Source organism: Pteronotus mesoamericanus, unplaced genomic scaffold (assembly GCF_021234165.1).
Source record: "Pteronotus mesoamericanus isolate MK-2021 breed Mesoamerican mustached bat unplaced genomic scaffold, CSHL_Meso_final contig_42, whole genome shotgun sequence".
Classification (NCBI taxonomy): Eukaryota; Metazoa; Chordata; class Mammalia; order Chiroptera; family Mormoopidae; genus Pteronotus; species Pteronotus mesoamericanus.
The window spans coordinates 798,777-813,065 of record NW_026555157.1 but is presented as its reverse complement, the minus strand read 5'-3'; the positions used below and the strand labels follow the sequence as shown (position 1 = coordinate 813,065).

Below are 14,289 nucleotides of genomic sequence, written 5' to 3'. Positions count from 1 at the left end.
AAGTCTCAGGAGAATCACTACGTGGTTTAGAACAGATTATATAAACAGAGGCGTTTGGCATCAGGGGTTCAGTATACTCAAATTCCTTTAAAACATGTGGTTAGATAGTCTCCATTGTATCAACTTTTTGTCTTTGTTTGCCATGATGAAGATTACTAAGAGACTCTGCTTTCATGTATTCTGAAAAACACAATTCTTTTTAACAATAGTGCAAAACCCAAATTTAATATTAAATATATAATGAAAGTTACCTTAATTTATATCTTAATAGGCCCCTCAAGAAAACTGAGGGCATCAGGGGGACTGAGGAAGGACCTGCTGACCGTGTCCTAGACCCTTGTCTCCTACAAATGGACGTACAGATGGTTCCAATTGAAGTTTGTCCCAAAGAGGGCAGGCGCCGAGCAACCAGCCTTGTTTTTCAAAGAACCCCCTGGCAGGGAACGTGCACAAAGCACTTTTGGTTATGTCTAAATCTTGTATCAAACTTGAACCATTATTTTATTTTCAGTTCTCTCTCTGCATGTGCCCTCACATCAGGTTAGATCTAGGAGCAGTCAAGGGTTTCCACAATTTCACGACAGGGGTTTGACAGCATGAAGAGAAGTCTCACATCACAAAGAGGTGAGCTTATCTTACTAATTCTCCGGACTGGAGTGAAAGATGGGCAAGGATGGCGAAGGGTGAATGGTGTTAACTTTTCTCGTAACCAGAACTGTATCAAATTCAGTCCCATCACATTGTCCTGTTTCCTTCTTGCTTTTCCTCTGTTTGTTTAATTGAAATAGCGATTATATTAAAGATTGAGCTAAGAATGCAAATTATAGCACAAGAGACATGTTATAAAAAGGTTGCCAGGCTATCTGTAAATTGAGTTGAGTTGAAAGCAGTATGCTTTCCAATCAAACACTACAATTTTCCTTAAAAAAAGTTTCTGCTTTGGCTTCTCCTTCTTGTGTGGGGGGTGTGGATGGGGAGTGCAGCCCTTGCCGCGGCAGCCTCCCCCGGCCCCTCGCCCGCAGGGGAGGCGAGATGCAGTGGGGGAGGGGGGTGTTTTTCTGTTGAGGACCTCATGAACACAGAAATGTATAGATCAATGGATTTTAGCAGCAACTCTTCTTTTTCTTTTCCTTTTCTGGGTATTCTGCACTAGATAGTAATAAGAAACATCCAAAGAGAATTCTCATTTACTTATTCCCAGCCGTATTTCTAAAACTTGAGGAGATGATAAAATTTGTAGTGTAAAATACATGTCCTTCACCTGCAATCAACTCCTATTCTTTGGCCCAAGACCTATTAGTTTAGGTAAATGGCGTTTCTTTATCAAGGAATATTTGTTATTTTTAACTATACCCTCAAAATGCAGAGAGAAATTCTCTCTGCAAAGCTCTCATGCAGCTACTAGAAAAGGAAGATAAAATTTTCATGGAGAAAAGATTCCTTAAAGGTAGGATGGAAGGCTCTTTCATTGCAAGAGGGAAACCAGTATGGTGAGGGCCTGAAGTTACTTGATTGCTGCTTATGGTCATCATGAAAGAATCAAAAGCTTTACTAGCTTGAGAAGAAAGAGATAAAGGGAAACAAATAAGTTAACAGACAAATTTTACTAAAATACACATTCCTCCAGTTTCATGTTCCTAAAAAGTAATAATTATGCTTAAATTAAGGTTTATAGATAGCAAATGACTGTTTTACTGTGTACAAGTATTATCCCTTGGCTTTTCTATGTTAGTTTCACTTTCTTTGAAGGAATTGCATCTGTCACACCTGTCCTAAAGTCCAGTGCAGAAAATAAACTGGTCTGCTACCAGCCTCAATCTCAGAATATTTCCTAAGCTATATTTGTAAATACTAAAACTACAGATCTGTAAAATGAGATGCAGATTTTCTGAAATGCATTGTGGTAGGGCTTGGGGGGAGGAAGCAAGCTTTTTACAAGGAAAAAAAAAAAAGAAAGAAATACTTTCCTATCCTCCCAAATCTGTATTATAATGTTTCTGACCATCCTTTTGCTGCATTAGCTCCTACGAGGGCTACTGGTGCCCCGACAGGCATCCGCTTGGGAAAGCAGGAGGCTCATAAGCAATAAGAAATCCACACCCTGGAGTCTCTAGAATATTAGACAGGATTTAGACATTAACCTGGACTAATGCAGACAGTGGTGAGAAATCCTGATGTCAGTGGTGGAACTCTTCTTAGGGTGCTAGAAGGAGCGATGCCGAGAAGGCATCCTGGAGAAATCTTTCTGATGAACTGGACCAAATGGGACCTATCAGAACCAGATCCTCCCCTACTCCAGGTTATACTTTATAGTATTTAGGATCTAAAAGAGAGTCTTTTATTCTTTCAGAAGTCAATGGCTGAGGAGAAGAGCACTTCAGATGCAGAGTACTTTTAAAAAAAGATACAGGGAGTCAGAATGGACAAAAGAAGAGAAGGAGACAGGATTGAATGGGAAGACATGCCAAGTGAAGATCACAGGCCTAAGCTACATAAACTCTGGCTTTGAGAAATGTTGGTTTCCTTCTAGATGCGTGACTCAAGAAAGTGTTTGAACCTTCTCTTTATTGTATTAGTCTCTGTGTTGTAAGCTGACGTTTACACACTGGTTTGATTAAGAAAAAAGCTGGGTCAAATATCAAGTCAAAATAAGCATACATTTCTAATATTAAATTTTGCTTCTTCTTGTCAATGGGTAAAACAAGGAATGAAAGGGCACTCAAAATCAGGTAATACTCTCAATGTCACAGACTCTGTCTTTGTAAGAGCTGAGGGGCAAAAGAGCATCCTGGGAAGAGTGTAGTGGGTCTGGCCATCAGGAGGGACTGTGCTACAAAGTTGTTGGTGAGATCACGTTATCAACACCCTGTGAAGGGACAGGTCCAGAGCAGTATCCGTCTTTTGGGTAATGCTCCGGCGAAATGAGACCTAGCACAATGACCAAAATATATGGTGAGTACTTGGGAACTTGGGAGTGTTATTATACAGCCCTGCAAGTATCTGCTCGGCCGTATTATTCTATTTAAGCGCCTATTATGTTTAAAAATAGCTCGTTGCAAAGTAGATACTTTAGAAAAGTTTTGAATTTTCCATTTCTTAGGACATTATTGTTTAAAGTTCTAAACCAATTAATTAATGTTTTTCCAAAAGATAACAAATGACAAAAGTTCTTCCTAATTGTCTCCTACAACATTTTTTATTTATTTTAGAACAGCTCACTAAGTCCTGAGTAGTTGTCCAAATTATTTTGAAATGTTAACCCTTTTGCTAGATTTCTGTAAATCTAGTATCTGGTAATTTGGCTAAATATAAGCAGGTGTTAAAATAGTCAACATTATTATTTTTTTCTCCCTTGGAAATGGTCTACTCATATCAGGAATTTGAACACTGTGATATTTAAAGAAAAAAAAAACAGAAAATATTTTTTCTCTTTATCTTCGGCCAAATGTGAAGGTGAAAGGAATTAATGACCTCAGCTAGTACAGTTGACATTTAAAACTGTGACTCAGGTCCTCCTACTCTGAAAAGAAATTGATAACTTTTAGAACCTGAAGGTGCCACGAAGACATGCTTTACTCTGCCTACGAGTCTCAAGATGATGAGCTCACATCAATGCTCTTCAAGGACCTAAAACTTAAAGAAGGACATTTATAGTCGGATAGGGGAAAGGAAGGGGAATGGGCACCCAGGAGTGATAATTATTAGAGTTCTTGGCATGGTAGTAAGAAGAGGTGATGTAAAGCAGTCTTAATGAGAAACAAGAAACAAAGAGAAAGGGTGAGGAAAATAATGAAATTGATACAATTTGGTTATTATGTGATCATTGGAAAAGGACACAGCTTCCCTCTCAATTCACATATGTTTGTCTAGTAGAAATATTTAGTTGAAAAATTTGGAAAAACAAACTGGTAATTTAGCTCTCAGGCTCCATGTTAGCCCCTTCAAAGTGGTCCAGAGCAGGCAGTTCCTTCCTGAGTACCAGGCGTTGCGAGCGGAGGGCGCCGAGGAAAGCCTGGGGACAGGGTGGGGAAGGGTTGTTGGAGGGGCACTGCAGAAGTGGGTGGGGTTTGAAAATAAGAATATATCGGGAAGGATGAAAGGGAGAAATTGGTGTTATTCACACTGAGAAGCCTTAGTCCAGTGTGGGAAGGGCTTCCATGCTGAATAGTATGAACAGCTGTTTCCATTTTGCCCTGAATACAGAACTGAGAGGATGAGACTGGTTTCAGGCACCCAGGATGGATGTAAAGTTTATCCAACTGTGGAGTTTTCCAGACATTGGTTTGAATAGCTGAAGGAAGCTGAAAGAGCTCTTTTTCTGAAATTAGTATTTGACAATATTTCTTGCAAGGAAGACAGGATGCCTAATTTCTGAAGTTCCCATGATGCCTGGTTAAAGGAGAAGTGAACCAAATCCCCACCTTAATAGACAAATGGGGATACTGAGGGCCAGGTACCCACAAGCCACCACTTATTTTATTGATTCCGCAGACTAAAACACTATATATAGATGTATATATACATTTTTTTCTGAGTTCTATTTCTCTTAGCCTCTGTCGTGAAAAGTTCTCCAAACTCTGGTGTTATTTTTAAAAAACTCTCCTAGGGAAGTGAGTATTATACTGCTACGCTGCCTCCAGGGAAGCATTAAAGACTAGTCAAAATAATTGTAAGCATACTGAAAACAGGAAGCAGCAAGGAAAGACCAATCTTAAAAATCAATGTTTGAAAATAGAGTCGGAACAACTAGGCATTTCACTGCCTCATGCTTTTCAGATGAGCAGCCCTTTGAAATGCAGCCTATAGTTGTTGGTCAGGCCACATGGAGATTAAGCAGGTTTTTGGCCGTATTTTTTTTAAAGCAAATATGGACAGTGACAGTCCTAGAGGGGAAAACCACAGATACATTCATATGCATTTCTTTTGTTCCTCAGATATTGAGAGGGTCAGCTTAACAACATCACTTTGACTGTGAACCTCTTTGTATTAGCCACACCAAAAAAAAAGTTTTTTGTTTTTTTTTTTTTACAAAAAGTTTTCACTTTCCTACATTTGCTAAGTCTGAGCTTAAAAAAATTCTAAAATCCTGTAAAGACAATACTGAAGCTGATAATATAAAAAGCAAACTAGAGCAGTAATGATTATTATTAAATGCACCAGATTAACTGCAGCAGGTTGGTGATGGGTGATAAATGCAAAGAAATAGTATTTCAATCAACTCATGATCATAGGCAGATTCAAAAGTTAAAATGAATATAATGTAATATATATTTCAATATAGTTGTTATAGATAATGTGTATGTTCTAGCTTTCAGAAATACTGCAATGTAGTGTACTGTACTTAAGTAAGCATACCCTAATAGTAACTCATATTTTTCCACAAAGTCACTAGTACTGTTAATTTAAAAAAAACAACAACTCATTTTTTCCAGTAAAAAGAAATACCTATGGTTACAGTCACAGATTCTTTTGGATATAGAAAGACAATATACATTTTAAAAAATAATAACAAGGAAAAGATTGCAACTGTAAGTAGCTTTGCTTAATTAATGGGGTAGGGGAAAGTCACCAAAATAGAAGAGGAAAGAAAATGTCCTCTGAATTCTGTAAATTAGCAGAAATAATCTACATGTCATAAAAAATAATAAACCATCTAGTAAAAGAAGGTCATGGGAGTGAGAAAACTGAATGTTTCCAGGCCACCCTTCAAAGTCAGCTATGAGAGCCAGGTACATGCATATAGAATAGTACCTACTTTAACATTGGAGATAGGCAAGAGCCATCAATTCTTAGAGACCAGCAAAAATACTTCCCCGAGAGTCTTTTGGTTTGCTAGGCATGGTAAACAACCCATTCCTGGAAAGACTTCGGCAAAGGCCACATTGGTTTTAGGAGACACAGTTTACGATGCCTTGCAGAGGTGGACAGGATCAGGAAGCTTTAGTCTGGGAGTGAGACATACAAGTGGGTGGGTGTTTGGGTGCACACATTGGGTTGCATAGCGGAAAGAAATGGAGACCGTTAAGCCACGGAATGGCTCAGGCCAAAGTTTATGTGGGCCTTGCTTGCACGGCCTCAGTGCCCCTTCCTCCCAGAACTGGGGCGGTGCCCCAGGCTGCTGCTCCTCCTGTGGACTTGGCAGTTGAGTGCTTCTGTTCTACCTTCTTTTGGAGGAAAACAGCCTGCCACCGTGGGTTTGCTGTGGATCCAACAAGCTGCCTTTGTTTCTCCCAACTCTGAAATGCTACAAAAAGCAACAGAGTGGGCAGGTGACTGCTTCCTGGGAAGAGAGCCACAAGCCTGGAGCACAATGGTGGGAAGAAGCAACTGTATCTATGCACCAGGACCTATTCCTGTGTGTGCTGCCTTTGAGACACACACCACACACACACACACACACTCCCAGACTATAAGTGTACACACAAACACACATGTTCACACACACACACACATCAGTAAATCCAATAGAAGTGCAGAGATGGTTAAGTGCACTTGACTCCACACAAATGTATTCAAGTTTCTCATGAAAGGGGTACATAGAAATCACGGATGGGTAGGCTGCTGCAGATTGTCCTAAAGCCTCATCACAGAGAGTGGATGGCGCTGATACACCCAACTAAGGCAAGAGAGTGGAAGTGCCAGAATCTATCTTGTCGCCGGGGAACATGAATTGGGAACACTTTTGTACTGAGAGCGTCCTGCACGGGATGTATACATGAACAGTGTATATTTATTTGCAGACATTTTGGACAGCAGTTGTGCCATGCTGGGGGGTTAAGTCATTTTCATTACTAGAATTTACATATAAATTTCAATGATTTTGCTGGGCAATAACGAACTTCAGATGCCTCAGTAGTAGAAACAAATGTCTACTATGAGGTTAATTTTTTTTCCCTATATTGAGTGTATCAGAATCTCATTGAGGCATTTTGAACCAAGGAAACCTCTGATTTTGAAAGAGGGCTAGTAGGGACTTTTTACACCCTAATTAGGTATCTCAAAACCCAGGATTCCCATTAATGTGGCTAGATTTTCCCTATGATCTCAGAGTAGGCTCCTTTGCTGAAGACTTGAAAGTCGTGAGTTTACATTTAACAAAGAACCACCAGATAAACCAGATGCTCACTAAAACTGAGAAAAAAGTTTAGAGACATACACTGAATAGGAAAGAAAGTTTTGTTGAGATTGTTCTTTGTTAAGTAAATGATTAAAAATGGAATCCCAGGCACCTGTGATCCTGTCCTATGGAATTCACTATTTGGCTAATCTGATGTCTATTTTACCCCTAGCTCAGAGCCATGCCACTGAAATAGGACAGGAAATAGCAGCCATTTCCTGAGAGCAGCCAATTCTGGACAAGTTTGGTGCCTCCCCCCAAAAACTCACTGTTTCCATTAGTCACGAATAGGGCTCATTTTTGTGATAATGCAAACATTAAAAAGCAAGAAATGTTCACAGTCTCCACAGTCTCTAATTTCTCTATTTTCTGTCCTCTCCTCTGGGGTGTATGACTTAAGGCAATCATTCTTTACTACACGTGGCTTCTTGTAAAAATACCTTAGCTGAGGTTACTTCAGATTAGATTTTAGTCTGAAAATATTCAGTATATGGAGCAATAGTCTGGGCTGGAAGAGACACTTGAATCCAGGTGTCTTAGTGGTGTGGCAAGGCGATGTTTCTTGTCTCCATGTGGGGCATCGTTACACCCCCTTCAGTGAAAGGCACAGTTCTGAAAAGAACCAGTGCCACACTGCCCTCTTCCTCTGCCTCTTCATCCTAAAAAGAATCAACCAACCCTCGCGTTTCTCGCCATTTTCCGGGATCTGTTAATGTACACCACTGACCACTATGGATTTAGCGTCCAAGGAGGAAACAATGTTCAGACGCTTAGAAAAATCTTTGGGTTATTTTGGCCAGGCTAAGCATTTTAACACCTAGTTCCAGAAATGATGCTTTGGGTTACTGATTTCCACGGTCCGTGTCTGCAGGAACACTGAGTCACGAGAGCTTTTCCTCTTGTGGGGGCTGAAATGGCAACTCTACACAGAGGGCCCTTGGCAACATGAAACTATTCTTTCTCCAGAGCAAGGGCACTTCTGTGTCTCTTTTCTGTCTCCATATGCAACCTGAGGCTGGGGGTGGAGATTGCTTCTGAAAGTTTGCCCCATGTAATCTTACTTCCTGGGCACCTAAGACAACAGCCCTTTTCTTTGTGCAAACAGAAAGCGCTGTGGCCATCCCGATCGGGAAGTCATGCCTAGCCTCAGCAGCCCGGTGGCCTGGTCAGCTCGGGAACTCTCTTCACTGCAGATGGAGAGGAGTTGGGCTGCCTTGCTTTCTCTATGGAATTAGGGGCTCTATTTAAATTCCAGTGCGCCCTTCTTTTTGTTTGTCAATGAGTCACATGGTTCTGTCTTTAGTATCCTATTTTTCTTTCCTCTTTAAATTTCTTTCTGGGGGACACAATTAAATAACGTTCTTTTCTAGTGAGTAAAGAGGTTTCTCACAGCCAGAAATCACTCAAAAGGAAGTCTGTCGACCTACCCATGGAAAAGCGCAGAGATTTCTCTAAATGCCTCTTGCCAAACTTCCTAGTGTTGTGATGGGATGTTTTTGGTTTTGTATTATTGGGTGCTGAATGCATTCTGCAATCCTTTTGTTCTCTTCCCCAGGGCTTCCATTACCCTGGACTTCAACTCAGTCTTAAATTAAAGAATTCTTTCAGAAGATTTCTTTTAAGAGTCAGGTCACAACACAAACGGCACTCTCCCATTATCCTAAATCCCAAGGGCATCTCGGGTTGTGTCTGCTTTTACGGTTGCACCTTTGTTTTGTTTCTTTTTGCTAGAGCAGCACACTGGCTATAGTAGAGGCAGATGGGTTATCTAATACCTTTGCTGTAGAGTCACATATCCTTTGCTCCCAGCCCCAACTGATTAAATAACATCTGTAACAACAGAGAAAGGCTCCAGAATGGGCACATCCAGTATGAAGGATGGCCAGAACTACTTCATTGCCCCCTTTCCTAAGGGCAACAGGTGTTGAGAGCATTATGGGAGCCACACTAGGAAGCAACATGAACCTTTGCTATATTCCCTTGGGGATCTGAGGGATTTATAAGGGGCATGCCTTATTCTGAACTTCTGTGCTGAGGGAAAACACTGATTTGGGGCATGGGCTGGGCACATGCTATTGGTTTGCTTTTATGATGGAAGTACATGTAGGTGAGGCCATTAGGACTTGGGTGAAACAAACACACACAGATGAAACCTTTTCTCTGTTCACGTAAGAATGCACAGATTCCAGCTGTTCACATGTTGGGAAAGGGTTTTCTTGATCCTGGTAGAATATTGGGATGATACAAAATAAAACCCCTATGACTTCTAAACAAAGCAAATCCAATTTGTTTTTTCTAAGACCAGGAGCTAGTGTGACCTCCCGGATGCCTAGGAAAAGAAATGGACTGCAGCTGGAACATAGCAGGCAATTATCCACCAGAGTTTCTCATGGCCCAAACAGATTCAGAGCACTAGAAATCTGGGGAGGAGAAAGTCTATAAAACTCTTATTAGGAGCTAAAGTTTACAACTCAATTAAAATATATAGTAAAAAACATTTTGATCTACAATTATTTCAGATTTTTTGGGTGGACGTTTATTTCTCATTCAGATCCATCTGTTCCAATTCCTTCCTTTTAGGGCTATGTTTTACACATTTGGGGTTTGGCGGGGGGGGGGGTACAAATATTGGCATTTAATAGGGGGGAAATTGTCCACTATGCTGAGATGCTACCAAGGTTTCAGTGCTAGGAAATTTTCTTCTTCAAAACTGTATATAAATGCCTTGAGATACATATTCCTCTTTGACATTTTCCCTTATGCTTGTTCAGCTGACCCAGTTTAAAATCATAAATTGCTTTAAAAATGTTATTACCCACATTAGTTCTTGTACTCATCCCATACTCATCCTAAGAGGTGTTAAATCTGGAACATTTGCTTCCATTTTCCCTATTCATTTTCCCCTGGCTACTGACAAAAATTTTCTTAGCACTTGTAGCACCCTAGCATGAAGTACTAAATTCAAGGCGATTGTTAGATTTGAAGTCAAGAAATAAAAGGATTCATGTCCATTTTCTACTCTTGAAACAAAATGTTTCCAATTTCCTAAGACATTCGTGATTGTTTAAAAGTAAAGATTGACAACCTAAAAGCATCTCTATCCTTCTGAAATCAGTATGACTGGTTTATTTTCTAAAATGTAGGTCAGTCTGGAAAGCTGCCCTTTCGGAGGCCAAAACTTATGGCAATGGCCTCGCAGTGGTTACACTGCTCCTTCAGACTAGATCTTCCACTCCATTCTAGCTTCTTCCTCTGTCCAGAGAACAATCTGTCAACTATGTTAGGCTGTGAGATGTTTGGGAGGAACAGACACACAAGAAGACATGTAGAAAAGTCTACAGCTATGCAAACCTGGACGGTCCATGTCGTCATAATGATAACTTCACCTCACCAAAAATTCCTTAGGGATCCTCCAACATTTTTAAAAAAGAGATGCTTCCTTTGAAGGAAAGGAATGATAATTAGGCTTTCAAGCCCAGTGGGAACTTTTTCTCCTACATGTTCCATAACAAAAGGTGGGTTTTAACCCAATTGCTTAGCTTTTTACACGGCAAATCAGCATTAAGGCAAATGGGTCTCCTTTGAATTTGAGAATCAGAAAGCTAAATGTGGCCCATAAGGGCATCCAGGATCAAGTCTTCTGGAGGTATTATGAATTCTGTCTACTTTGCTAAGGTTTAAATAAGGACACTATTTTAAAAGCTACTGTCAAATAATTGGAAATATTTTAAAGTGGCTTTTGGCCTTTGTTCGTTTATAGTGTATGCTGGGTGCTATCGTGTCATTTCCCTCTAGAGTAAAACAATTTTTTCTTTTAATGTCAATTTTTTCTTTTTTATTTTGTGGGTTGAATGACTTGTTTTCAAAATATCGAAAGAGTTCCAAGTCATGGTTAATTAACTAATGCTCCCTCTGTTGGTATTAAGTGGAAATATGGGAGTCTTACAACATTGCTATTTTAAAAAGCCAAATTTGCAAGAGAAAAATAGACACTTTCTTATTTCTGAAGTTGTTTTTTACTTTTAAAACAGGCCAATTTTGGACACACAATTCTTGGCAAGACTCCCCTCAGAAATCATGATGGGTGACATTCAACCGTCAATTAACCATCCAAAAGTACATTAAAACTTCTAGCAAGATATTTACTGAATTAAGGACCACAGGACTAAATCAAACTCACACATACTCCAGTTGCGCTAACCCTACTAAACATCACCAAGAACTTCTGGAAAAGATCTGAGTTAATCAAAAGTCCAAAATATACGGGTAAAACCAATGTAGTCATCACAGAGTTGCTTCCCGTGGAAGACTTTTCCTTTCTACACAGTTTTTGAAAATAAGTTGCTGAAAGAAAAATTAGTTAAAATACAAAGTAATTTTAAAACTAAAATATTCTATTTTCTTCTCTTTAAAATTCTAGTTTGGTGTTTCTGCTTTGTTTAAAGTTTTAATTTTCCCCTTAAGTGTGTTAAACATATGCCCAGCAATGTAATCACCTTTGGCGTTTTTGATAGGCTTAAAGAATTCTACATTTGAATTGGAATCCCTTCCGGACACTGTCTATAAATGGAAAAATCTCTACTATAATACCTTGATCAGGACCGAGGAGAGAAATCCCAACTAGGAAGAGAGAGTGGCACCTAAGACGATGCAGTGGATTGGTGGCCTTTGAATGATGGATGTTGGCATCTGGGAAATTTTGTTCCTTTCTTTAAAACCTTTCCAAAAAGCAAGGGTGAATAAATCAGCTAAAGAACGATCACCTTACTTCGCCCTCTCAACCATGGTGGAAATGGTTGGAAGGTAATATTTGGAAGGAAGAAAGTAATTTTGGCATCAAGGCGTCCTGCTCTGTAACAGGCTTCTGATATCTCTGCTCTGTGTAGTTGTGAAGGGTGAGGAGCTACGGCAGAGTTTTGTGAACTCCTCCTCCAGGCTGAACACAAAGGGAAAGAACCCCTTTGTCAAGACCTCTAAACCACTAGTGTTTCATCAAAGAAAAAAGTCAAGTCAATAGAAACCTTAGAATCAATGAACTTTTAGAGAACGAAGAAATCTATTTCTGAAAGTTCAAGTCCCTCTCATGAAAAAGAACAGAATTCTAAACGGATCAGTTGAAAACAATATTCAGTGGAGCAACCTAAGCTTGCTAAAAGTCAAAGAACTACATATCAAATACAAAGCAGCAGTTCAAATTACAGCAGGGGTGGGCGGGCCCCAGCGGCCCTCATCAACCCAGGCAATACTTAAAATAATAAAAATTAAGAAAAATTAAAAAAAATATGAAGAAAATATCCTTCCTCTCTTTCAAATATAACTATAATTGCCTTTTATTCTTTCTATCTGGAAGCAGTATCGCTAACCTTAACAGTCTTGACTTACCAAAAAATATATATATGTGTGTGAAATAAAATAAAAGAGAAGGGATTGGTGGCAGTGTATGCAAAATCAAAATGGAAAACAAATTACTTTTAACAATCTCGCTTTTTTTTGTTTTTTTACACAAATACTGTTGTAAATATATTAAAAAAATCAGCATTCTATCTGGTAAACGTCACTTTTGCCCCTCTATAAAATTTTGAATTAAAAAAGCCTCAAGAACTTTTCATTATTCCCCCCACCCTCCATTCCTCTTTCTTTTTCTCTTCCACAAGAATATATCCTGACTTTTTTTGTTTTTGTTTTTTGCAAAGATTGTTGGAAATAATCCTTCTCTTGTACCTAGAAACGTAGGTGCAAACCTCTGATATCTTTGTTTTATCTGCATTCCTGCCTTTCATGAAAGTCCCTCTTGATTGTGCTGAGGCTGTGGCTCAGCGAAGACACTGAATAAATACGATAGCCACTGTTGCTTGATGCTTGTCCGAGTCTTCCTGGCTTCTGCTGATAGGGGGGACATGGAGGAGGTGGGCCAGGGTGTGTGGACCCAAGCAGAATCTGGGGAGATGCCTGCCATTCGCCTTTCCCACATCACCAAACCCACTGCCCCCTCCCGCCTCCACAGCCCTTTTACGGAATCAGACATTGTGGTAGGTGGAAAACAGCAGGGCCTTTCCTCTGGGTTTTCAACCAGAAGTGACATTCCACAGTTTTAACTGGTTACTGTGAAGTCCAAGCGGCCAGAATTGTGAAAATGTCCACTGAAACACTGCAAGCGGTGTACTTAAAGACAGTCGGCCTTTTAGATTTTGTTATATATTTTTGTAGTGCTCTTCACAAGTGAAAAAAAATTTTTTTTTTTTTACTTTTTTTAAAATATTTTTTTGTAAAGAAGGGTTGTATTTAGAGGCCAGTAGCTAGAGATCCAACCAGTGGACCTCCTGAAGCACTACCAGGCCTTAAGGCCACCATCCGAGGGAGGCTGGGAAAACTATTATTCACCCGAGCCTCCGGAAATGTAATGTACCAGCAGGCAAAAAACAGTTCTTCATGTAGTACAAAATGAAACGAAACAAAAACAAAAACAAGAAAGTAAAAACGAAACCAAAACATTTCTTAAATTCTAGTGCCATAGCTTTTTTTTGTGTGTGTTTGTTTCTTTTGTGTTGTTCATAAGAAAGAGAGAAAGATACTACTTATCCGTCAGACACGTGCATCCTCATGTGGTCGTTGAACTGCTCAATTTGGTCAAACTTTGCGGGACAGACGGAGCAGACGTAAGTGGTCCCCTCCGTGCAGGCCACCACCCCTGGGGGGCCAGCGCGGGCTCCTGGGGGTGTGCCTGCAGGAGGGGTCCCATTGCTGGCACTGTGCAGGGCCACGTGTCGCTCGAGGAGGGTCTTGTGGGAGAACTTCTTTTTGCAGATGTAGCACTCATAGGACTTCTCCCCCCGGTGGAGGCGCATGTGCACATTGAGAGAGCTCTTCTGGGTGAAGCGCTTGTTGCAGATACTGCACTGGTACGCCCTCACTCCTGTGTGTGTCACCATGTGCTTGATAAGGTAATCCTTTAAGGAGAAGGAGCGCCAACAGATGCTGCATTGGTGGGGCTTCTCACCTGTTGATGTGGGAAGAGACAGCAAGCAGGACAGAGCGAGACACAGGGAGAGAGGATGAGAGAGAGGAAAACAAGACAACAAAAAACAAAAACAAAAAAAATAAAAAAAATTAAGTCTGATTCATTAATGGATCACTCTTGTTTAGAAAGATCCAGTCCTTCCTGGCCTCTCATG

General features: G+C 40.2%; 1 protein-coding gene across 11 annotated transcripts in view; it reads right to left on the bottom strand.

The window, feature by feature from the left end:
* Window positions 1-7,776: 7,776 nt before the first annotated feature.
* Window positions 7,777-14,289, bottom strand: part of ZBTB20 (zinc finger and BTB domain containing 20) — an 804,941-nt gene continuing 798,428 nt past the window's right edge. For all 11 annotated transcript variants that reach the window (XM_054577266.1, XM_054577265.1, XM_054577267.1 and 8 more), the window contains one exon: window positions 7,777-14,114. In XM_054577266.1, coding sequence (XP_054433241.1) covers window positions 13,693-14,114 — 422 coding nt within the window. In that variant the 3' untranslated portion in view covers window positions 7,777-13,692. The remainder of the gene's footprint in view (window positions 14,115-14,289) is intronic.